General features: G+C 41.7%; 1 protein-coding gene across 1 annotated transcript in view; it reads right to left on the bottom strand.

Moving 5' to 3' along the window:
* Positions 1-19,344, bottom strand: part of TTC9 (tetratricopeptide repeat domain 9) — a 59,077-nt gene extending 39,733 nt beyond the window's left edge. Inside the window, exon 1 of the mRNA XM_069092077.1 lies at positions 18,692-19,344. Within this exon, the coding sequence (XP_068948178.1) occupies positions 18,692-19,115 (424 nt within the window). The 5' untranslated portion in view covers positions 19,116-19,344. The remainder of the gene's footprint in view (positions 1-18,691) is intronic.
* Positions 19,345-25,031: the final 5,687 nt, after the last annotated feature.

Raw genomic sequence — 25,031 nt, 5'->3', positions numbered from 1 at the left:
AGAAAACACAGAGATAAGTATCCCACCCAGAGTGAAATCCTGAGATAGTGGAAACTGCCTCCAGCTAGGGAGTCACTGAGAAGGGGTGTAACTAAGGCAGCTAGGAGTCTGAAAGGAAGAGGGGGAGGGATCCCAACAAGCCCCACCTCACCTGACCAGCAAAACCCTGCCTGAGTGGTAGCCCAGGGGCACAGAGGCCGAAATCTGAAGTGGCCAGACCACCCCTCCTCCACAGAGTACTCTGTGAGCATCAGCATAACTCAAGGGAAACACTGAAATACCTTGCCTTGGCCTCAATCTAGACACCCAGAGGCTAGAGCATACAAAGTCAACAACCTTAGCTCCCAGCCTGAGAAATTAGGAAATAGGAAATTACAATGGGAAGGAAGGAAGCTGAGAAGGAGAAGGGGAAGGCAAGAAAATCGATTAGAGCTTATTATATCGATCAAGAACAACCAAATACAGAGGACAACATGAACTCTATACTCACACCTGAGACCACAGAAGGAAATAGAACTGGTCTCAAGCCCAAAAAGCATTCTTGGAGGAGCTCAAGAAAGATTTTAAAAGCCAAATTAGGGAGGTAGAAGACAAATTTAAATCTACAGTGACCAAATTGGAAAAAAGTCTCACTGAAGAAAATAAATCCTTAAAAAGTAAAATTAGTGAACTAATTGGAGAAAATACCTCCCTAAAAAAGGACCTTCAAAAACTAACCGAAGAGAATAATTCACTAAAAATTAGAATCAGTCAAATTGAAGCTCAGGACTCTATGATGCACTGAGTCAATCAAACAAAACATGAAGATTGAAAAATTAGAAGAAAGTGTGAAATATCTCACTGGAAAAACAACTGACCTAGAGAACAGATCCAGTAGAGATAACTTAAGAATTATTGGTCTACTGGAAAGCCATGATGAAAAAAGCAGCCTGGACAACATCCTCCAAGAGATTGTCAAAGAAAACTGTCCTGAAGTCCTGGAATCAGAAGATAAAATAGTTATCGAAAGAATTCACCGGACTCCTCCTGAAAGAGATCCCAAATTGAAAACTCCAAGAAATATAGTAGCCAAATTCCAGAATTACAAGATTAAGGAGAAAATACTGCAAGCAGCCAAAAAGAAAAAATTCAAATATCGTGGAATTACAGTCAGGATCACACATTAAAAGATCAGAGGGAATGGAATTTGATATTTTGTAGGGCAAAAGAGGCAGGATTGCAACCAAGGATTAGCTACCTGGCAAAACTGAGCATAATATTTCAGGCAAGGAGATGGTCATTTAATGAAATAAGGGACTTCCAGACTTTCCTGATGAAAAAGCCAGAGCTCAATGGAAAATTTGATCTCCAATTACAAGACTCAAGAAAGACATAAAAAGGTAAACAAGGAAAACTAACACTCACACATACACACATGCACACATGCACACTCATGCATACATGCACATAACTTGGATGCAATAAGAGCAAAATATTCACATCCCTCTATGAGAAGCTGATAACTGTCAATATCAAAATGTATATGATTAAACGTGACCTTTAAAAGGGTTATACATAGATAGAGGGTGTGGGTATAAATGAACTAATCTGATGATAAAAAAAAAACCTTAATAAGGGGGTCAAAGGGACTATAATGGGATACAAGGAAAGGATGAGACAGAAAAAGGTAAATTATGCAATACAAAGAGGCATAAAAACACATTACAGTAGAGGGGAAGGAAAGAGAGAGAGGAGCATCATTTGAACATTATTCTCACTGGTTCTGGTTCAAACAGAGATCAACATAATCAGTTACGTTTAAGATTCTAACATGAAAAGACACAAAAACTCATTAAATAGAGGGAAAGGAGGGAGAGAGAGGAGCACTGTATGAAATTTACTCTCATTGGTTTGGGGTTAAAGGGGGAATAAAATACTCTGATAAATATAAAAATCTATTGTGTTTTACAGGCAGTAGGAGGGTAAGGGAAATAAAAAGGGGGGATTAGGGGCAGCCAGGTAGCACAGCGAGTAAGAGTACCGGCCCCAGTGTTGGCATGACCTGGGGATTGAATCTGGGCTCAAACACTTAGCACCCACCCAGAAACACCTGGCCGCGTAACCTTGAGCAAGTTACTTAACCCCAATTGCTTAGGGGTGGCCAGGTGGCTCAGTGAGTAAGAGCACCGGCTCCAGTGTTGGGATGACCTGGGGACCAAATCTGGGCTCAGATACTCACCACCACACCCAGAAATAACTGGCCATGTAACCTTGAGCAAGTTACTTAACCCCGATTGCTTAAAAATGGGGGGGGGAATTAGGAGGGAGGGAAATAGTAATAAGGGGAGAGGGTAGGTAAAGAAGTGGGGGTTACTGGGAGGGAACACTGAGGGAGGTGGTGGTCAAAAGGAAAACCCTTAAGGAGGAGAAAGGAGAAGGAAGAAACAAAAACATAAGCAGGGGAGGAAATAGGATGGAGGGGAAGAGACAGATAGTCATCATTAATGTGAATGTGAATGGGATGAACTCTCCCATAAAACAGAGCTGGACAGCAGAATGGATTAAAAACCATAATCCTACAATATGCTGTCTACAAGAAACACATTTGAAACACAGGGATACCCACAAGGTAAAGGTAAAAGGCTGGAGTAGAATATATTATGCCTTAGCTAAAGTAAAAAAAGCAGGGGTAGCGATCCTTATCTCAGATAAAGTAAAAGCAAAAATAAATCTAATTAAAAGAGATAAGGAAGGAAACTATATCCTGCTAAAAGGCACTATCAAGAATGAAGCAATATCATTACTTAACATATATGCACCAAGTGGTATAGCATCCAAATTCCTAGAGGAGAAGTTAAGGGAATTAGAGGAAGAAATAGATAGCAAAACTATACTAGCAGGGAACCTTAATCTCCCCCTTTCTGAACTTGATAAATCTAACTTCAAAATAAACAAGAAAGAAGTTAAGGAAGAGAACAGAATTTTAGAGAGACTAGACATGATAGATCTCTGGAGAAAACTGAATGGGGATAAAAAGGAATATACTTTCTTCTCAGAGGTTCATGGCATATACTCAAAAATTTACCATGTTCTAGGGCATAAAAACCTCACAATTCAGTGCAGAAAGGCAGAAATATTAAATGCATCCTTCTCAGGTCATGATGCAATAAAAATTACATGCAATAAAGGCCATGGAAAGATAGACTAAAAACTAATTGGAAATTAAACAATTTCATCCTAAAGAATGAGAGGGTCAAACAAGAAATTATAGAAACAATCAGTAATTTCATTCAAGAGAATGATAATAATGAGACAACATACCAAAATTTGTGGGATGCATTAAAGGCAATTATTAGGGGAAGTTTTATATCCCTGAGTACATACATGATTAAATTGGAGAAAAGGGGATCAAAGAATTGGGCATGCAGTTGAAAAACCTAGAAAAAGAGCAAATTGAAAATCCCAAAGCAAATACTAAATTAGAAATCTGAAAACCAAAGGAGAAATTAATAAAATTGAAATTAAGAAAACTATTGAATTAATAAATAAAACTAAGAGACGGTTTTATGAAAAAAACAATAAAATTCATAGACCCTTAGTCAATACGATAAAGAAAGAAGAAAATCAAATTGTGAGTATCAAAAATGAAAAGGGTGAATCTACCTCCAATGAAGAGGGAATCAAAACAATAATTAGGAATTATTTTTCACAATTGTATGCACATAAATTTGATAATCTTAGGGAAATGGATGAATATTTACAAAAATACAAGTTGCCCAGATTAACTGAAGAGGAAGTAAATTACTTAAATAGCCCCATCTCAGAAAAGGAAATCAAACAAGCCATCAGTGAACTCCCTAGGAAAAAAATCTCCAGGGACAGATAGATTTACTAGTGAATTCTATCAAACATTTAAAGAACAATTGATTCCAATACTCTACAAACTATTTAGGAAAATTAGTGAAGGAGTCCTACCGAATTCTTTTTATGACACAAATATGATACTGATACCTAAATCAGGAAGAGATAAAACAGAGAAAGAAAATTATAGACTGATGTCCCTCATGAATATAGATGCAAAAATTTTAAATAAAATATTAGCTAAAAGACTACAGCAACTTATCACAAGAATAATACACTTTGATCAGGTAAGATTTATACCAGGAATGCAAGGATGGTTTAATATTAGGAAAACCATCAGTATAATTGATCATATCAACAATAAAACTAGCAGAAACCACATGATTATCTCAATAGATGCAGAAAAGGCTTTTGACAAAATACAACATTCATTCCTATTAAAAACACTAGAAAGTATAGGAATAAATGGAGCCTTCCTTAAAATAATAGGTAGCATGTATTTAAACCCATCAGCAAGTATTATATGTAATGGGGATAAGCTGGAAGCATTTCCCATAAGATCAGGGGTGAAACAAGGGTGTCCACTATCACCCCTCTTATTCAATCTGGTACTAGACATGTTAGCAGTAGCAATTAAAGAAGAAAAAGAAATCAAAGGAATCAAATTAGGCAAAGAAGATACCAAGCTATCACTTTTTGCAGATGATATGATCATATACTTAGAGAATCCTCGAGAATCAAGTAAAAAACTACTTGAGACAATAAATAAATTTGGCAAAGTTGCAAGATATAAAATAAACCCACATAAATCCTTGGCATTCCTGTATACTTCTAATAAAATTCAACAGTAAGAGATAGAAAGAGAAATCCCATTTAAAGTTATTGTAGACATTATAAAATATTTGGGAATCTACCTGCCAAAACAAACTCAGGACCTATATGATCACAATTACAATACACTTTTCACACAAATAAAGTCAGATGTAACTAATTCAATTGCTTGTGGCTGGGTTGAGCTAATATAATAAAAATGACAACTTTTCCCAAATTAAATTATATATTTAGTGCCATACCATTCAATTTACCAAAAAACTATTTTATAGAGCTAGAAAAAATAGTTAACAAAATTCATTTGGAAGAACAAACAGTCCAGAATTTCAAGGGAATTAATGAAAAGAAGTGCTAGGGAAGGTGGACTAGGTATACCAGATTTTAATCTGTATTATAAAGCAGCAGTCATCAAAACTACTTGGTACTGGCTGAGGAATAGAGGAGTGGATCAATGGAATAGATTGGGCACACGAGATTCAGCAATCAATGACTATAGTAATCTATTGCTTGATAAACCCAAAGACCCCAGTTTTGGGGATAAGAACTCACTATTTGACAAAAACTGCTGGGAAAACTGGAATATAGTATGGCAGAAACTGGGCATAGACAATCATCTAACACCATATACCAAAATCAAGTCCAAATGGGTGCATGATCTAGGTATAAAGGCTGATACTGTAAGCAATCTCAGAAAGCAAGAAATAGTTTACCTGTCAGATTTGTGGAGAGGGAAAGACTTTATGACCAAACAAGAATTAGAGAGCATTACAAAATGCAAAATGGATAATTTTGATTACATTAAATTCAAAAGCTTCTGTTCAAACAAAGCCAATGTAATCAAGATTAAGAGGGAGGTGGGAAATTGGGAAAGAATTTTCACAACCTATGTCTCTGATAAAGGACTCATTTCTAAAATATACAGAGAATGGAGTCAAATCTATAAGAATACAAGTCATTCCCCAATTGATAAATGGTCAAAGGATATGAATAGGCAGTTTTCAGAGAAAGAAATTAAATATATCTATAAGCATATGAAGAAATGCTCTAAATCACTATTGATTAGATAAATGCAAATCAAAATAACTCTGAGGTACCACATCTCACCAGTCAGATTGGCTAAGATGACAGAACAGGAAAATGACAAATGCTGGAGAGGACGTGGGCAAATTAGAACACTAATGCATTGCTGGTGGAATTGTGAACTGATCCAACCTTTCTGGAGAGCAATCTGGAATTATATAGCATAATATAATATAATATAAATTATATTATTATATATTTTTATTTACATAAATTTTTATTTTGTTATTTTATTTATAAATAATATAATATATAAAAATATAGCCAAAGGTCTATAAATAATTTCATACCCTTTGGCCCGGTAATACCACTTCTAGGGTTGTATCCCAAAGAGATCATAGAAGTGGGAGGAAGACCCATATGTACAAAAATATTTATAGCAGCTCTTTTTGTCGTAGCAAAGAACTGGAAATTAAGGAGGTGCCCATCAATTGGGGAATGGCTATAGAAGTTGTGGTATATGCATTTAATGGAATATTATTGTGCTATAAGAAATGAGGAGCAGATGGACTTCATATTTACCTGTAGAGGCTTATATGAACTGATTCAGAGAGAGAAGAGTAGAACCAGGAGAAATTTGTACACAATTACAGACACAATGTATGTGTGATGACCAACTTTGATAGACTGGACTCTTCTCAGTAATGCAGTGATATAAATCAATCCCAAAAGATTCATGATGGAGAGAGGTATATATCCAGAGAAAGAACTAGAAAGAACTGAGTTTGAATCCAGATTGAAGCAAACCACCTGATCTTTTTCTTTTTCTTGTTTGGTTTTATTTCCTCTTTACCATTTTTCTTTCCATCTGATACAATCTGTCTTTATAACCTGACTAATGTCTAATACGAAAGTATTTACAGATCCTATTACTTGATTGTATTCTGTCACGGAGGGGGAGGGGAGGGAAGGGGACAGCATTTGAAACTCGAGTTGTGGAATTGAATCTTGTAAACTAAAAGTAAACAAACAAATTTAAAAAAATGGTTGGAAGAGCAAAGTCTGTGGAGCCTAAAAATGATATGATTTAATAGGGATGTGGGAGCTATCTTCAAAGAGCTACATCTGGAAGAGGGATTAAATTTATTCTGTGTGATCCTGGAGGGATGAAATGGGCCCAATGAGCAGGATCTATAAGGAGTGTGATTTCAGCTTAATTCAAGAAAGAACACTCTAAAAGTCAGAGCTGCCTAGAGGTGGACTGGGCAGACTCCCTTGTGAACTCCCTATGAATTCCCGACATGATACCAATGGCAACTTTATTCCATCATCCATAATGATGATGAAAACATCAATCACAAGTCCCAAAGCTGGGCTCTAGGAATAAGAGTTACCTTAGAGAATCACAGCTAGGTGGCTCAGTGGATAGAATGCCTAACCTGGAGTTAGGGAGAACTGAGTTCAAATACCTCCTCAGACTGTGTATCCCTTGACCAGTCTAACTCTGTTTGACTCAGTTTTCCTATCTGGAAAAGGAAATGGCAAAGCATGTCATCATTTTCACTAAGAAAACTCCAAATGGGGTCACAAAGAGTCAATACAACCGAAATGACAGAACAACAACAAAAGGGAATCAAAAAATCTTCCCTACTCAAGTTGACTTGTTAATTCAGCAAGCATCTATTAAATGCCTACTATGTTCCAGGAACTGGCTAAGCACTAGACTTCCTCTATTGTGCTCTCCAGAATCCCTATTTTATTACTGACAAACTGTCTTTTGTATTAGTCCTGTACCCTGGTAATTAATTTGTGCCTATCTTGTTCTTACTATGTGTTTACACATTGTTTTCTCCTAATAAAATGTAAGCTCCTTCAGGGATGGGATTGTTTTATTCAGCCTCTGTATCCTTGGTCCCTGATATACAGTGCTTAGCACATACCTATAGTAGGGGCCTCAGCAATGTTTACTGAATCTCAGCTAGGGGCCAACCCATACATTCCTTCTATATTTCTCATACACGTAGTTAAGAAATCTGTTAGCAGACTTCCAGTGAGGAACAACCCACTATCTCCTGATTTCAGCTGATTACACTTTTGAAGAGCTCTAATTGTTAGGAAGCTTCTTCGTAAGAAAGCAAGCCCCAATTTTCCTCTCTTTATCTTCTATCCAACAACAAACTACATGATCTAATTACAGAAGAGGTTTGCCCACCTGACCAAAAAATCTTTTTTCTCACCCTACACCAAATGGTCTATCCAATGCCTAAAATTCATACCTTTGAAGCACTTTTATACCCTAAGGGAGGGAAGAAGAACCTATAAGGGAACACAAAAGACCTAAAGATGATCAATGAATCTAAATTATCTACCTCTGATTTTGCTATGGATCATATTGCTTGTCCTAATATCTCAGGAATCACCACAGCCCCTCTGGTCCTGTGCTGTTTAACGTTTTTAATCAATGACTTCAGTGAAGTTGTAGAGTGCATTTGTATCATGTCTGCAGATGAAGGGAAACTTGGAGGAATAATTAATATATTGGATGCTAGAGTATGATAGGCCAAAAATGATCACTGGTTTTCTAAGCTTAATCTCTCTTGAAATAGGCTATCTCTTCCCTAGAAATGATGATAACAATAATATTACTAGCTAGCATTTGTATAGTACTCTAAGGTTTTTTTGCTGTTCGGCCATTTTAGTCACGCCTGCATCTTCTTGACCCCATTTGCTGTTTTCTTAACAAAGATCCTGAAGTGGTTTGTCATTTCCTTTTCCAGCTTATTTTATAGATGAGGAAACTGAAACAAAAAGGTTAGCAAAGTACTTTACCTATGTTATCTCATTTGATCCTTACAAGAGACCTGAGAAGTAGGTGTCACTATCCCCTTTTACAGATGAGGAAACTAAGGCTGAAAGAAATGAAGAAACTTGCCAAAGGTCACAAGTATCTAAGGCAGGATTCCAACTCTGGTCTTCCTAACTCCAAGTCTTACACGCAACGAACTTCCCCACCTGGATCCCTCTAGATGACCCTTCCTGTTTACCCTATCTCCTTTTCTGCAATCTCTGTTATGGGGAAGCAGTAGTGCTAGAAATTTCTAGCATCTCAGTTAACTGATACCTGCCTTCCTGCCTGCCTGTGACGTCAGCGGTGAGAAACCAATCAGATAAGCCCGAGCAATGCCCCTCTCAACCCTACAAAATACCTAACCTTCCTCCTTATCTCAGAAACACAGGTTAACATTCCTGTTTTGTGGGAATGAACCCTCCCACACTGTACTCACATTGGGTATGGTGTGATACCCAGGTATACTCACCCTGAACTAAGGAGATCCAGAAGGCACAATCTTTGATGCCTTTCCTCTTTCTGCCTTATCCTCAAGATTTGTGGTACCAAACTCAAATAGAATCAAGGGCCACTAAACAGTACATGTGGCAAACTGCATCCTGATTTTATTGTCTGTATTTTTGTTGTTGAGTCATTTTAGTCATACCTGGCTCTTCATGACCCTATTTGAGGTTTTCTTGGCAAAGATATGGGAGTGGTTTGCCATTTCCTTCTCCAGATCATTTTACAGATGAGGAAACTGAGGCAAACAGGGAGGGATAAGTGACTTGTCTAAGGTCGCCCAGCTAGTAAGTATCTGAGGCCAGATTTGAACTTAGGAAAAGTCTTCTTAATTACAAGTCAGGCCCTCTACCCACTGTGCCACCTAGTTTTATTATATATTTATTTCTTTTGTTAAACATTTCCTAATTTGAATCTAGTTTAGACAGTCTTTGGGAGTGTTCTGGGCCACAATCAAAAGGGTGTGTTCCACATCTCTGTTCAAGATCACCTCACCCACAGGTGAAGTTGAACATTTTATCTGGGCTTATATTGCTTTCCTCTTAGGTAACTGTGAACCCCAATGCATGCTTGCCTCTTCTTCCCCTGCCCTCCCTGCTCCTGTCTCTCACCTGGTGTCTCAAGTTAAACCCTCCCTTGCTGTGAGCTAAAATGCCTTTTTTTAAAAGGCCCACTTTATTTATCTGATGACCTGAGTCCCTGCCAGCCCTAAGACTCTCTGACCCAGGGCCAGTTGTTCTATCCACTTTACCTTCTTATACTGATGTTTCCTCATTCCCTTGAGTCTCAATGCTCTACAGTGTAAGTATCAGTTCTCACTCCAGCCAGCTATCCGGTTTGCTAAACTCCATAATTGATCACGCGATATTTAAGTCTCTTCCATGCAGATATTTAGCACCTGATGACAGGACTCTGCACTAGACCGACCAGTTCAAGAGCCAAGTGGCTTCACCCACCCCTAGAGGCAGGGCGGGGTCTCTATCTGGGCAGCTTAGGGGCTGGGCTGGAGCTGGGCTACCCCGGAGGAAGGAGCCTGTTGGGTTTCCTCTGGATTTGGCCCCCATCAAACCACAAGAAGGTACCACTTTTTAAAATCCCTTGCAAAAGGTGATGGTTCTTAGCACTTGAGGACTAGTTTAGCTAGCCCCACCCCTACTCTCAGTAAATATGCCAGAGCCAGCAAATCCTATTCCTATCCATCTCCTTTTTCTTCTCATGCCTTTATTTTACTTCCCAGTATGAATTCTTCCACTATCGTTTTTTCACTTCTCATCATTTCTTAACCACTTTGCTCTAAGAACATGCTAGGGTAGGAATTTGGGCTTGAAAGCTGATGTTCTGAGTTTCATAGGCCTTAATCCACCAAAAAAAAATCGCCCTATGACTGCCCAAAAGATGTGCTGTGACCTCCCTCTGTTTCCCCTTTCTCCCTGCTCTTCTGAACCCTTTTGATGAAAAGAATAGAGCTCTGATGGTCAAAGAGCCTGGAGCTGGATGGATGGGAGGCACCTATCTGAAAAGGACCAAAGCATCAGAGGCTCCCCGGTGCTAGGATTTACTGCAGGTGGTTCCCAGGCCCTAGAGCCAAGGTGAATAAATTCCTCTGATGCTAGTATAGCCTTGATAAGTTACACAGGGGCTACTGTCAGACTCAATTCAGCTAACTTGCTCTAAAATAATTTTTTTTTCCTGTTGCCACTCAGAAGGGTCAATGTTGCCACAGTTTCATAATTTTGTCAGATCCGGGAGGAAGGGCATTATCCATTCAGTACAGATGGCAAAGAGTCTTAGGGTGACTGCAAGGGCCTCAGAGGTCATCAGAGAAATAAAATGACTTTCCCACGGTCATACAGCTAGTGAGTACAAAACTGGTACAAGCACGGAGGCTGTATCATCCCAGGACTCATTCTGCATGTTTATTGTCAGAGACAGTGTTGGAAATTTTAAGATTCTCCTGTTTCACTCAATCCACTTTCCCAAGAAACACTCAGTTGAGGACCCTATATGAGCCTCTTCCTTTGATAACCTTCAGACCCTTCAGGGACTGCCTGGTTGATGCTTTTGCTTGTGACATCCCTGAACAATCATTTCTCAATAAATACCAATGAGAAGGGAATAGTACAGACCACCCTACCACATATTAGATTGGGATGGCCAACTCCATTTGCCAGCATTATGGTGACCTAACATATCACCTCCCAACCTACAATGGGTGCTTTGGATCAAAATCCATGGCCACCTAGCCATGTCAAAAAAAGGCATTCCTATTGCCCAGATCTCAGGGATCTTTGGGGAGAAAAAAGGTGTCTTAGTTTGGTCTCCATAAGGTTTTTATTAAGTACCTACTGTATATCATACACTGTGCTAGGCACTGGGGATTCAAAGATAAAAATAAAACTGTCCTCAAGGAGCTTGCATTCTTATCAGGAGAAACTTGTACATACACCATATATACAAAATAAATATCAGGGAGGGATAAGTACTAGCAGCTGGGGATAGGTAGGGGGAAGGGAGGAATCCAGAAAGGCCTCATTTAGAGGGTGACAGAGGGATTGAGATTTGAAGGGAACTAGGAATTCTAAGAGGCGGCAAAGAGGACAGAGAATATTCCAGTCATAGGGAAAAGTCCTTGCAAAAGGGTTTCTGGGGCTAAAAAAATAACCTCCTGCTACTACTATGATTTCATACATGCAGGGAAGTCTCTGGTGAGGAATACAGAACAGCTTCCCTGCAATTTATGGGCCTAGAGAGTCGTTTGGGACAATAACAAGAGAAATGACTTGCTCAGGGTCATACAACCAGTATGCATTAGAGTCAAGATTTTGAATCTTGCTCATCCCTACTTGGAGGCCAGGTCTCTATCTACTGAGCCCCACTGCCTCTCTCAGACCTTCTCCTGAATTTACAGATGAAGAAATGAAGGCTCAAAAAGCTTAAGCAACTTGCCCAAGGTCAGTCACAGAGCCAGGAAACACAAGATCCCAGGCCTTTCTGAATCTTTAATCTTTATTCACTATCCCACATTGCTGCTGTGACTCTGAGGCCAGGGCTCTTTTCAAATCATCCTTTGAAATGGGACTGGGGCTGCCAGCCTTGCCTCCAAACAACCCTTCTTTACCTACACTTATTCCTTGTTCATTATTTCAAATAATTCTTCTACATGAGGTCGTCCACAGGAGATTTCACATATGGAATGTGAGGTTAAGCTTTCAAAGGACCTTCAGGGTTGTAAAGAGAAAGAGTATTTACCTGTTCCCGTCCTCTCTCCAGGGCATCATCCTAGTGACAAGGAAGGGCCTACACAAGGTTTTCCCAGAATAGATCAAACACTGAAACTGTGGCCTATTTATGGCCTTCCTCAATAGACTGGAAGCTCCTTGAAGGTAGGGATTGACTTTTGCCTTTCTTGGTATCTTTAGTGTTTAACACCATGCCTCACACATAGTAAATACTCAATAAGTTTTGGTTGACTGACAACCGGAGTGGGAAAATGTCCCCTGATGCTTTTTCTCAATGGGCCCTACTGAGGAACCCAAAAGGGTTTACTCTGTTTTTTTTTCAGCCTCACCTCTTCTATCCTTCAGTGCAGGTCAAATACCCAGTGGGTACCCTTCAGGTAGGACACTTTCTGCAGGCCTTTAATATTTTTGATTTTGCTGTTCATTAAAAAAAAAGTGTTTATTTTCAGTTCCAATTTCTTCCCTACCCACCACCCATTGAGAAGGTGAGAAATGTGACACCATTTATACAAATGAAGTTATCTACAGGTCTTTCCTAAGTCCTTTCAGTAGAAGGATGGTAAAAGGGCTTGTTCCTGACCCTGTTCCACTTTGGGTTCATTTTTTTGCTTTAGGCCAACACTTACTCATCACCTCCCTCCCATTCCCCTAACCCCTTAAATGATTCTTTCAACATTTATTGAGTACAGTGCTAGGCACATTGCCAAGAGAGAAGACTTTTGTTTCCTCTTCGAGAAACTTAGGGAATTATCCCTTCTGGGTTTTGTCAGAAGAGGCAGTTTTCCAGGGAGATGAGGGTGTGTGTGTGGGGGGGGAATGAGTATCTAGGAGTGTACATTTGTGTGAAAGAACGGACTTTTCAGCAGCTAATGGATTCTTTGTGGTTCTGTGGACTAAGAGATTAAATAAATCATCAGAAAGGCCTAAACTCAAAATTCCCTCATTCTTCTGTTCTGTAATCTTATTCTGATTGAAATCTGCCTGAAAATCTTAAAGTCTGATGTCACCATCCTTCGTACCTTAAGACTTGGCGGCTGCCAGGATTGCTATCTGTGGCTATGATTATACGCTATCAACTATTTGGATGTAAATGGAAAGTCGGCCTACTCAAAGCTAGCAGCTGGGCATTTGGAGATTCCAGGATAACTCACTGAAGATTTTGGTTTTAAACATAGTTGTTTGGCGCCAGGGAGATACCTCCAGGATGAAATACAGCACAAATCTGTGTGTGTGTGTGTGTGTGTGTGTGTGTGTGTGTGTGTGTGTGATCTGACCACCTAGAGTCTTTTCACGTTGTGTGAATATTTCCAACATCCTAACATCTGAGGATTCCCACAATATTATTCCATCCTCTGAACCTTATCTCCTACTATTTTCCTTTCACATACACTTCAGTCAAATTGGACAACCTACCATCGCTTGAACACTAAACATATCTATATTAATGCCTGCCTCATGTAATTCTTAAGTCCTGGAATGCCTTTTCTTAGCTTTCTCCCACCTCCCTCTCAACCTAACAGTTTATTTATCTTTCAAGGCCTAGCTCAAATAGCATTTTTTAAAAAATGAAGCCTCTCAGGGGCAGCTAAATGGTGCAGTGAATAGAGTACCAACCTTGGAGTCAGAAGGACCTGAGTGCAAATTTGGCCTCAGAAACTTGACATACTTACTGGCTGTGTGACCTTGGACAAATCACTTAACCCCAACAGTCTTGCCTTTCCTCCCCAATCCCCCTCCCAAAGAAGCCTCTCTAGATCCCCTAAACTAGAAATGATCTCTCTCTTGTCTGACTTCATAGTATTTTATACTCTTCTCATTTACTTACATTCTAATTCCTGTTACACTGAACTGTGTGCATGCCTTCTTTGCTTGACTGCTTGGTTGCAATCTCTGTGTTAGGGACCCTATCTTATTTATTTTTTTATGAGCCCTGCCCCCTACCTCAGCACCCAGACCATGCATTGAACACAGATATTTAGAAACATCTGTTGAACGAAGGGCAAATGCAGCCTGTTGTTCTTGGCTGTTTGGCCTCTTCGCCTCTGTGCTGCCCTGGCTTTGTGTCACCTGTCTTTTTTTTTTTTGGAGGGCATTTGGGGTTAAGTGACTTGCCTGAGGTCACACAGCTAGTTTTTGTGTTAAGTGTCTGAGACTGGATTTGAACTCAGTTCCTCCTGACTCCAGAGCCAGTGCTCTATTCACTGAGCCACCTAGCCGCCCCTGTCACCTGTCTTTTGTGGTCTATCCTGGGCTGGTTCTGCAGTTATAAAAGCTTTCTAGGATATACCAGAGGCTGAAGGGAGGGGCTGTGTGTCAAGCAATCTTCTGCTCTGCTTGTAAACTATAAGACGTCCATTCCATTTCTCTAAGAAGACTCCATAGCTTTCCTTAGAAACTTGTTCCATCTAATTACCCTTACAGTCAAAAAATTCTTCCTGATGTCTGACCTCATCTCATCAGGTATCTTTTCTACAAATGCCTGACCAATGTTAATTCTCACACCATTCCCTGGAAACTTCTAAACATTATCAGTTCTATCAGTGGCAGCGGCAAGAAGAGATGATTTCGACACTTAGGGAAGCCAAGGTAAGTGACAAGATTTCTCCAAGGTCACACAGTGACTCAGAGGACAGAAGCCTTAGACTTCTAGTTCCACGGTCTAATCCCATGACTACCCTTCTATATTCTTGACATCTGATCCTCAAACCTCATTTGAAGACATTAAAAAAAATCAATGTGTTTTGTGCCAACTCCTGAATTCACCCAAGCCATCTCTGTAACAGCAGCAGGCCAGGAGCAAGGTGTTGGCCATTTATCCACAAGATCATCTAAATTTATGGTAGTGGAACTATAAGAGACCTTAGAGACCAATCCTTTAAATTTACAAATGAGGAAACTGATACAAAAAGGGTAAGGTGACTTGCCTGAGGTCACAAAGGTAGTAAGGGGCAGAGGTAGGATTCAAACCCAGGTCCTTTGGTTCAGAAACGAGCACTGGTTTCTGTGTCCCACTTGGCCTGAGAGCAAAAAAGGGTGTCTCACTCAAGGTCAGAGAGAGTTGCAATCTACCAATATGTCTAGTGAAATGTACTTCCTCTGGGGCCTTTATTGCCTAGAGATTCCTCAGGGTACCTATGCAGGGCTTGAGGCTTTTTGTCAAGATTTTTTTGCTTATCATTACAGGGCAGTCACTGAAATCCCTTACTCTTTCCCTGAAGGGATTACTATAAAAGAAATGCACTTCAAGTCTGGGGAAATCACAACATCCCTCCCAAAATGGATGGGTTCAGTGCAGGTCACCTGTTTACATTTTGCAATTCACCTGTGCACTGTGGCATGAAGGCCTGACGCTCCCCAGCCCAGCAGATGCTCACTCACTCAGTGCTGGCGTGATTTAGCAGTGCCTCCTTGCTATTCCTTTGGTGAGGAGTCCCCAGAGCTGAGTGAAGCTGCTCCAATCAGTCTGTGCTGCTTTACAAATTCTTAGAAGCCTTACCTCTCATTTGGAGCAGAGATTCTCCCTTAGCAATATCCTAGTTGCCCTGGCACTTCTGGCCCAGTTTGGGTTCCCTCCTCAGTCCCTGCATTGCTCCACCCACTATGGACTTACGCAGCCCAGGCAAAGGGAGGGCAGATCAGAGGAAATCTTCAGAGACTGATCCTTAAACCTGCCTAGTTCCTAGTAGCTGTAGCCCAGCTGGAGGTAGACTGCAATCTTTCTATTTGACTCTGCCATTGTTTGGGCTCTCAGCTTTTCCGTGGGTGAATGGGAGAGAGTAAAGTCTTATAAGTGGCCAAATCCATCCCTGGAATAATGCTTCTTTCTCTGCCTTTGTATGCTTTCCAGCTCTTTACATCTAGACATAATGTTTAAAAAAAATTCATTCTCCTATCATCCAGGGACTGCAGCTCAGTAAAAGGCAGTGAAAGGGAATTTTACCTACATCTGCCTCCCCAGGTACTGATCCCAGGGCCCTGCAAAGTTCCAGCAGGAATGCTACCCAAGAGACCAAGGCGATTTCTTATGCAGCTGTTCACGGCTGCCTCCTCTCCTCAACATTCTAAGCCTAAAGAGTCTGTTTTTGGTTCCTGAATCTAAAAGCACTGCTTTGCCTGCAGTGAACCTCCTTTCCCTTTTCTTCCATTGATGAAAATGGACAATGTTGATAAATGACCCTCCTTTCAAATTTTTTTTTTAAAGAGACACTGATTTGCCTAGCAACAGTGCCAGGAACCCCCAGAGGTGCTCTTGAAGCACAAGGCTTGGAAGTGTTTGTGTCTGAAAGTGCAGGGCACAGGTGAGATTGAGGGTGATGGGTGCCAGGCAGTATATCAGGAAGGAGAAGAGGAGGAGCTAAGAGAATGTAAGGGTCTAAGTGTCCCATTACTTCTCTCTCACCTTATGATCTAACTGTGTAACTCTATACAGTTGCTATAGCAAGCAGAACTTGCCCAAGTGCCAGGCCCTGGCCTCAGCCTCACCCTATGGATGGCCTAACTCTGACCAAGGACATGCCTCTTGTTTTGCTACAGAGATGCAGCTAGCTACAGGCAAGAGGGTAAGAGTAGCTCCCTGGCACACAGACAAAAGTCTAGGGGAAGAGAAGGGGCTCGAATGCTGGTCACCAAGATTGAAACTTTTGAGAAAGCTCAATTACCATTTAGAATTGACTGCATTATCAATCCAACCACTCCACCTCAAACCGCTTCCCCCTTCCCCAGTTCCTCTGCATCCTTTAAATATTAATTGGGGAGAATGTGTGCCAAAGTGTTACAGGAAATAAAGGGAAACAAACCAGATCTTTGGATGGGTTTAGATATTCCACCTTGAAGACAGATTCTCTTAATTTTGCTTAGTACTACAAAGCACACAGGCGGCAACCAACCTTTCCCAGGGACCTCTCTAGTCTGGCTAAAACTGCTACTTAAGATTGCATGGGTAGGGGTCAGGCTGTTTTCACAGAACCATGGGCTGCACTTAGGAAAGGACAGGAAGAGTCCTGGGGAATGTTCAATATAGCACAACTACACAGCCACACCCAAGAGTGTACACACACACACACACACACACACACACACACACACGATCATTTATGCCTAATTTTGAAAACCTGCAAGGGTTAAGGAAAATGGTTTCCTCTAACCCAAATATGATAGCTCAACCCTGCCAGGATTGTACCAAAAAGGAGATTATGAGAGACCAGTGGCAAACCCCATTCAATGCTACTACTTTCCACTTTCCAACAGGCAGTTTCTAGAAGGACCCAGCTTGGTCCTCCACTGGTGATTTTCAATCCTCTTCCTAAGTTAAAAAGAGAATGGAGGAGGGAGGGAGGAAGGAAGGAAGAAATTGATGTTGACTACAATGATCAAAATCAACCCCAGTACCTATCCTCATCATCATCATCATCATCACCATCATCATCATCATCACCATCACCATCACCATCATCATCACTTCTCATCCTAGGAGTCCACCCCACCCCCCTGTAACAGTGGTTGCACCTAGCATACAGAATTGACGCCCTGTGCTCCAAAGATAGGAGGCAGGAGACTTCTATTTGGAGGTTACAGAGAGAGAATGGAACACATATGGTGCAAGCCCAGAGCTGATTTCCAGTCCCTGTGAGGTCTTCCTCCTCACTTGACACAGAGAAGCAGGAAGAATAGGGAAGGGCTGAGCAAAAGTGGTCTCTGGGGAATCGGCTTGCTAACTATGGTGTAGATATCGTGGCAGCCTGCCCTTGTAGAGAAAAGGAATGCAACTTCATGGAAGTGTATTTCACTCAGTAGCTTCCAACTCTAGATTTTCACCTTAGATTTTTAATAGGATTTCCATTGGTGAGGGAGGGGACAGGCTTGCAGCACTTACTCAGTGTAGGGAGATTCAACAGATCCATGAATGGCAAGCCCTGGCCCTCTGCCTTCCCCCCAAAACAGTTCTGCAATTGAAGTAAACAAAGCATGCTGTACGAGTGACCCGGACCCTTTCCTATCTCCTTCATGCATTTGGACGTCTGTCCTCTGATTAGCAGCAGCCTCGTCTCCCTTTCGGTCTGTCCCAGTTAACTGGGGAAGCGGAATGTAAAAAAGAGTGAAACTGACCGCGTCCTATAGCAGGAAAAAAATTTAAAAAAAGTCATACTTCTCCAAAGCCCTATTCTCGGCCCCCCAAAAGAGACAATCACATCGTGGGGTGGTTTCAAAGCCTGGACACACGGTTAGCGATCAAGGTTAATGATCAAAAGATGAACTGGAAAAGTGGGAGGATTTGGGATAGATGGGGGGTGGAAGAGAATGGCTAATGATCCAAAGATTAACTGGAAATTAGGAGGGCATTGGGGCAGGTGGCCTCGGGTAAATAAAGGGAAAGGAGAGGTTAGGAGAGCATGGGAGAAAAGCTGCATTTTACCTGCTAGGCTGTTGTAACAGTCGATCTCCACGGCTTCCACCGTCTTGCTCTGCTCCTCAGTTAGGTGGCCCAGCTTGGCCCCGTAGGCGGTGGAAGGTGCCTGGGCGTCCTTGTCCCGCTCCTCCAGGGCTGGCAGCAGCCCCTTGAGCTCCAGAAGCGCCCGGTGGTATTTGCCGATGGCTTCGCGGAATTTCTTGTCCTTGTAGCACTGCGCTCCTTGGTTCTTGAAATCCTGGGCTCTCTGGAGGAGCTCCCCGAGGTCCGCCGCCGCCCCAGCCTGGCCCCGAGGGGCGCTACCAGAGCCGCCGCCGCCGCCTCCAGCGCTGCCCAGGGCACAGGACTTCAGGGGCTGTTGCTGCTGTCCATCCCCTGCCAGGCGGTGGCTGGCACTCAGCTTCGCTCCGCCCGAGCTGTTCCTCTCCATGCCCCAGTCTCCGCAGTTACCGTGCCCAGGCCCGCCAGTTCACTGCGATCTTGCCAAGCCCTCCGGGATTCAGAATCCCCAGGAGCAAGTGTAAGAGCGCCCAGTCTTTCTGGAAGCCGTGACCCTCCTTGGCTCTCTTTTGCCCCTTACTCCCATTCTTCTCTCTCGCGGTCAGAGGCTGCCTCCTCCTTTTTCCTCCTCCTCCTCCTCCTCCTTCTCCCTCCTCCTCTACTCTCCCCTCCCCGCCCCCGGATCCCCCTGCCCCTTCCCCTTTCCTCCACCCCTCCAACAACCTGCGGGGCTGTTGTCGGCCTCCTCTGCCTTTATTGCTGTGGTGCTGGGGATCGCGGGTGTGATTAGAAGGATGATAATTATCGTTGACCCGGAAGGAGCTTGCACACGTTGGGAGGGAAGAAAAATGACAAAGAGAGCCAAACTCTCCCATTCAATCCAACCTTCAAAGCAAGGTCTGGAAAAGGGGGAAGAAGGGAGGGGGAGGGGGCAGAGGAAGAGGAGGATGGAAAAAAAAATTAAAAACACGGGGGAGGGGAAGGAGCCAACGCAACGTCTACGTGTGCACACGGTGAATCATATTTTTTTTAAGGTAGTTGAGGCTGGGGTGGGTGGGGATGAGAGCAGGAGAGGCGAGATCCATCACCTTCTTGCTATTTGCAGTATTTTTAAAGGGGAAGTTTCCTGTTCAGGGGTTCCGAGCGGTAGCGAGGGTGTGAGTCTGCGTATGCACATCTCTATGAAGGGGCTACCCAAGTAAGCATGAATCGGTTTATGTCTAGGCGCTTCCGGCTACCTACCCCCACTTCTTTTGTGAGCAACTGTATCTCTAGAGATTTCTTCAGAGACCTTGACTTTAGAATTGTTAATGTTGCTTATCCAAGGTTCTGTTTTTGAAGATGTTTTGGCTTCCCACCTCCACAGACACTGTCCAAGATGACATCCAGCTCAGGAAGTATCCCACCTCCACAGCCGGTCCTTAACCTCTTGGCAAAGCTTTAAATTGATTAGGATGCTCTATGATGAGGTAACAACAACAGCACTAACAGCTATGGAGGTTCAGACTTTTCAAAGGGCTTTCCTATTTATTGCCCTTTTTGATCTCATAACAACTCTGGGTAGGACTAAAGGGCAGACATGATTATGGACAGAAAGAAAATGGGGGAGCACAGTTCAGCAGCAGAGCACATAGTAGGCATCATAAATAATCTGGTAATTGCTCAAGGTCACATGGTTAACGTATGCTAGGGCAGCCCTAGAATGAAGGCTGAAGGTGGGAACTGGCTTTTATTCATTAGATGAAGCTATCATATTAGAATTATTATTAACATTATTGTGTTGGGTTTTTTTGTTTTTTCCACATATGTATTTTTTAATTTTAATATTTTTCCCAGTTTCATATAAAGATACTTTTAAAAATTAAGATTTTTGTTTTTAAAAATTTGAGCTTTAAATTTTTTTCTCCCCTTCTCCCCATTCCCCTCACTGAGAAGGTAAGCAATTTGATATATATGCAATCATGTAAAACAAATTTCCATATTGGTCATGTTGTGAAAGAAGAAACAGACCAAAAGGAAAAAAAAACCACAAAAACATTTAAAAATGAAAAAAGTATGCTGTGATCTGCATTCAGACGCTGTCAGTTCTTTCTCTGGAGGTGGATAGCATTTTTTAAATGAGTCCTTTGGAAATGTCTGGATCATTGTATCGTTAAGAATAGCCAAGTCATTCACAGCTCATCATACAATATTGCTGGCACCATGTAAAATTCTTTCTTGGTTCATCTCACTTCACTTTGCATCAGTTCATGTAACAGTTATTTCCAGGTTTTTCCGAAGTCTGCCTGCCCATTATTTTTTTTTTAATGCTTTATGAACTTCTGATTTACATCATTTGTTTCCGCCAGATTTTGAGTTACAAATTTTCTCCCTGTTTTTCCCCTACCCACTCCCCCAAAATAGCAGTCCCACAGGATATCCCCTCCTCCAATCTGCTCTCTCCCATATCCGTTTCGACTTTTCCAGTGGATCTCTATGCCTCAGTGCCTGTATATCTTATTTCCCAATTACATGTAAGATGGTATTAATAATAGTATATATATATGTATATATACACACACACATATATATACATATATATATATATTTGAATATTTGATTTAAAACTTTCAATTCCAGATTCATTCCCTTCCTTCCTTGTCACCCACCCTTACTGGGAAGATAAGCAGTTCAGTATAGGTTATACATGTGTGGCTAATGCAAAACAATTACATAGTAGATATATTGTAAAAGACTGACTATATTTCCCTCCCTCCTATCCCACCTCCCACTCTCTACTTTGATCCCATCCCTTTTCAAAAGTGGGTGCTTCCAACTTCCCTCCTTCCCAGCCTGCCCTCCCTTCCATCATCCCCCCTCTCATCCCCTTACCCCCCTATTCTCCTGGAGGGTGAGATCCCCTATTTAGTGTGTATTTCACTTCCTCCTCAAGCCAGATTCAATGGGAATAAGGTTGACCCATTCCCTTTTGCCTTCCTATTCTTCCCCTCCATTATAACCATTTTCCCTTGCCTCTTCTGTATGAGATAGTTTGCCCCAATCAGTCTCTCCCCATCTCTTCTCATTATATTCCTCTCACCTCTTAATTTCATCTTTTAAGTATCATCCCTTCCTGTTAAATTGGTCCTGTGCCCTTTATCTATGTATACCTGTAAACATATATACACACATTCACATATGTATTCATATGCCCATATACCCTCATATATAGACATATATATATTTCTAATCCCTTCAACTACTGAGAAAAGTTTCATAAGTTACAATTATTGTTTTTCCATGTAGGAATGTTAATAGTTCAACTTTGATAAGTTCCTTATGATTTCTTTTCCCTGTTTACCTTCTCATGCTTCTTGTATCTGAATGTCAAATTTTCTATTCAACTCTGGTTTTTTCAGCAAGAATGCTTGAAAGTCCTCTATTCCACTGAATGATCATATTTTCCCCTGAAACATGATACTCATTTTTGCTGGGTAGGTGACTCTTGGTTTTAATCCCAGCTCCCTTGACCTCCGGAATGTCACATTCCAAGCCCTTCTATCCCTCAGTGTAGAAGCTGCCAGATCCTGGATTATCCTGATTGTGTTTCCACAATATTCAAATTTTTTCTTCCTGGCTGCTTGTAATAGTCTCTCCTTAATCTGGGAATTCTGGAACCTGGCTATAATATTCCTAGGAGTTTTCTTTTTGGTATCTTTTCCAGGAAGTGATCGGTGGATTCTTTCAACCTCTATTTTGTCCTCTCGTTCTAAAACATCAGGGCAGTTTTCTTTGAGAACTTCCTGGAGGATGCTTTCTAGGTTCTTACTTTGGTCATGGCTTTCAGGTAGTCCAATAATTTTTAAATTATCTCTCCTGGATCTATTTTCCAGGTGAGTGGTTTTTCCCATGAGATATTTCAGATTGCCTTCTATTCTTTCATTTGTTTGGATCTGTTTAACAGCATCTTGATTTCTCATAAAGTCATTAGCTTCCATTTGCTCCAATCTAATTCTGAAGCAATGATTCTCCTCATTGAGCTTTTGAGATTCTTTTTCCATCTGGCAAATTCGACTTTTTAAGCCATTCTCCTCATTGCCTTTTTGAGCCTCCTTTGACATTTGAGTCGGTCTGTTTTTTAAGGTATTATTTTCTTCAGTCAGGCTGTTGACTCTCATTTCATAATTTTCTTGCATTGTTCTTATTTCTCTTCCCAATTTTTCCTCCACTTCTCTTATCTGCTTCTTAAGGTCCTCTATGGCCTGTAACCAGCTTGTATTTTCCTTTGAAGCTTTTGGTGCAGAAGTTCTGACTTCACTGTTTTCCTCCTGTTCCATGCCTTGCTCCTCCTTGTCCCCAAAATAGGAGTGTAATGTTGGAATCTTCTGTCTGATTTGTTTCCTTTGCCTGGTCATGTCGCCCCTCAGTCACTTGACCCTTGGGCTTTTTGCCACACTAGGACTCTGCCACCAGACAGGGGAGCTTTCGTCCCAAACTCTGGGGTTTTCTCAGCTGCTGGAGGTATTAGATAGGTGCCTTCTCTGAGGTCTCCACATGCTCTGGCAAGCTGGACACACACCCCAGGACCTCCACCCTAGACTGCAATCCAGATCCAAGCAGGTTAAAGCAAGAGCAATTACCCCTCAGACTGGTGCTTTGTCCCCCTACACTCAGCAGGCCAGGAGCTGAAGCCGCCACTTGACGCTGGCTGGCTGTGCCAGTGTCTCAGTGGTTTCTCGCCCCGGGGGTAAAAGCCACACACTCCCACTTACTGGTTCCCAAAGTCCAGACTGCACTGGCCTCTCACCTTGTCCTTCACATCTATGTGTTGATAAATCTGGAAACAGCCACAGCTGCTGCTGATCTGGGGTCCCTCCGGCCCGCCCTGGGGCTTGGCTCCCAGAGCGCTTCGCTGGCCGCTTCCTGCCGGCCTGCTGGGGTGTCCTCAGTGGGAGGTTAGCTTCTCTGTGTCATTTTGTGGGTTCTGCAGCTCCAAAGTTTGTTTAGAGTCCCCTTTTTACATGGATTGGGGAAGATGGAAGCTGGAGCCGAGGGAAGGTCGTGCTTCTACTCTGCCATCTTGGCTCTGCCCCCTATTGTGTAAATTGTTAATAGTAATAGTAATAACAGCCTACATTTATATAGCACTTTCCCCACTAAAATCCTATTCCAATGCCTCATCATGGCTTGGAGGTGAACCTGGATTCTCAAAGGCTATGGCATTAGAGCACAGATTTTGGCAAATCCAGCTGAACCAGAAAGGCTTCAATTATGGGCTGTGATGGATTGGATGTCTTTTGTCCCAAGTACCAGGAGCCTAGATCTGTTTGGAGAGATTCATTACCAGACTAGCTGCAAAGCAATGAATTTTTCAATCCCAGTAGCGCCAGAAGACCACTTAGGTCAGGGCAACTTGGCAGCTCACCAGACTTGAAATCAGGAATTATTGATCTCCTTGGGAAGATAGGAGTTCAGATCTGGTCTCAGATGCTTACTGTGTGACTCCCGGTAAGCCATTTAATCTCTCTCAGCCTCAGTGTCCCCATATGTAAAAGGAATATAATAATAGCGCTTCCTTTGCCAGATTGCTATGAGGATTAAATAATATATGTAAATCGTTTTGCAAGCCTTAAAGGGATATACACTTGCTAGCTATTATTCTGATTACTTTCCACTCAGTGATAAAAGAGGTCAGGATTTGCATCCAGATGGGTGGAGAGTAGCCACACCAATAATTTCACAGATCCTTGAAGTATTCAAGCATATTTGCATTTTACAGTTAGAAAATACTTTACTATTTCACTATTATCATCTTATCTTCACAAAAGCCTTTTGAGGCAGGTAATATGATAGTGTTATCATTTCCATTGTACAAGGTAGCACAGTCTCAGAGAAGTTAAGTGACTTACTTGAAACCATGCAACAAGTATTCATCTGCAATCTTTTGAGGTCTTTTGCCTCTAAGCCCAACACTCTTTCTACAGCCTCTAGTCAAGAACAAGGTGGGAACTTAGATGATGAGGAGTAAGGACTTTGAATTTTCACTGAAAAAGAAGATTAAGGCTACAGGAAGAAATATTGAGGCATAATGTTAGAAAATCCAGGCCTGGGGCTTGGCTAGTGACAGAGCCACAAGATGAATTAGGTCTGCCAGGTCACAGACATTTTAAAGGCAAGAAGCCCAGAAAAGAAAAAAGGAGGGAAAAAATAGCTTTTTGTTTCCCACAATGCTCTCATCTAATGGTCTAGAAGTTAATTCTTAGGCTTTGAGTTTGGGAAAAAGGCAGCAGGACATAAAACCTATTATGATGCTGTACATTATAAATGATAATAGCTCAGATTTTTATATGGTGATCTACAGCTTAGA

The sequence above is a fragment of the Petaurus breviceps genome, unplaced genomic scaffold, assembly GCF_028583685.1.
Source record: "Petaurus breviceps papuanus isolate PSGF00001 unplaced genomic scaffold, PetGlider_PUasm1.0 189, whole genome shotgun sequence".
NCBI classification, from domain to species: domain Eukaryota; kingdom Metazoa; phylum Chordata; class Mammalia; order Diprotodontia; family Petauridae; genus Petaurus; species Petaurus breviceps.
Note: the sequence above shows the minus strand (reverse complement) of the source record. Positions and strands in the feature narration are given on the sequence as shown.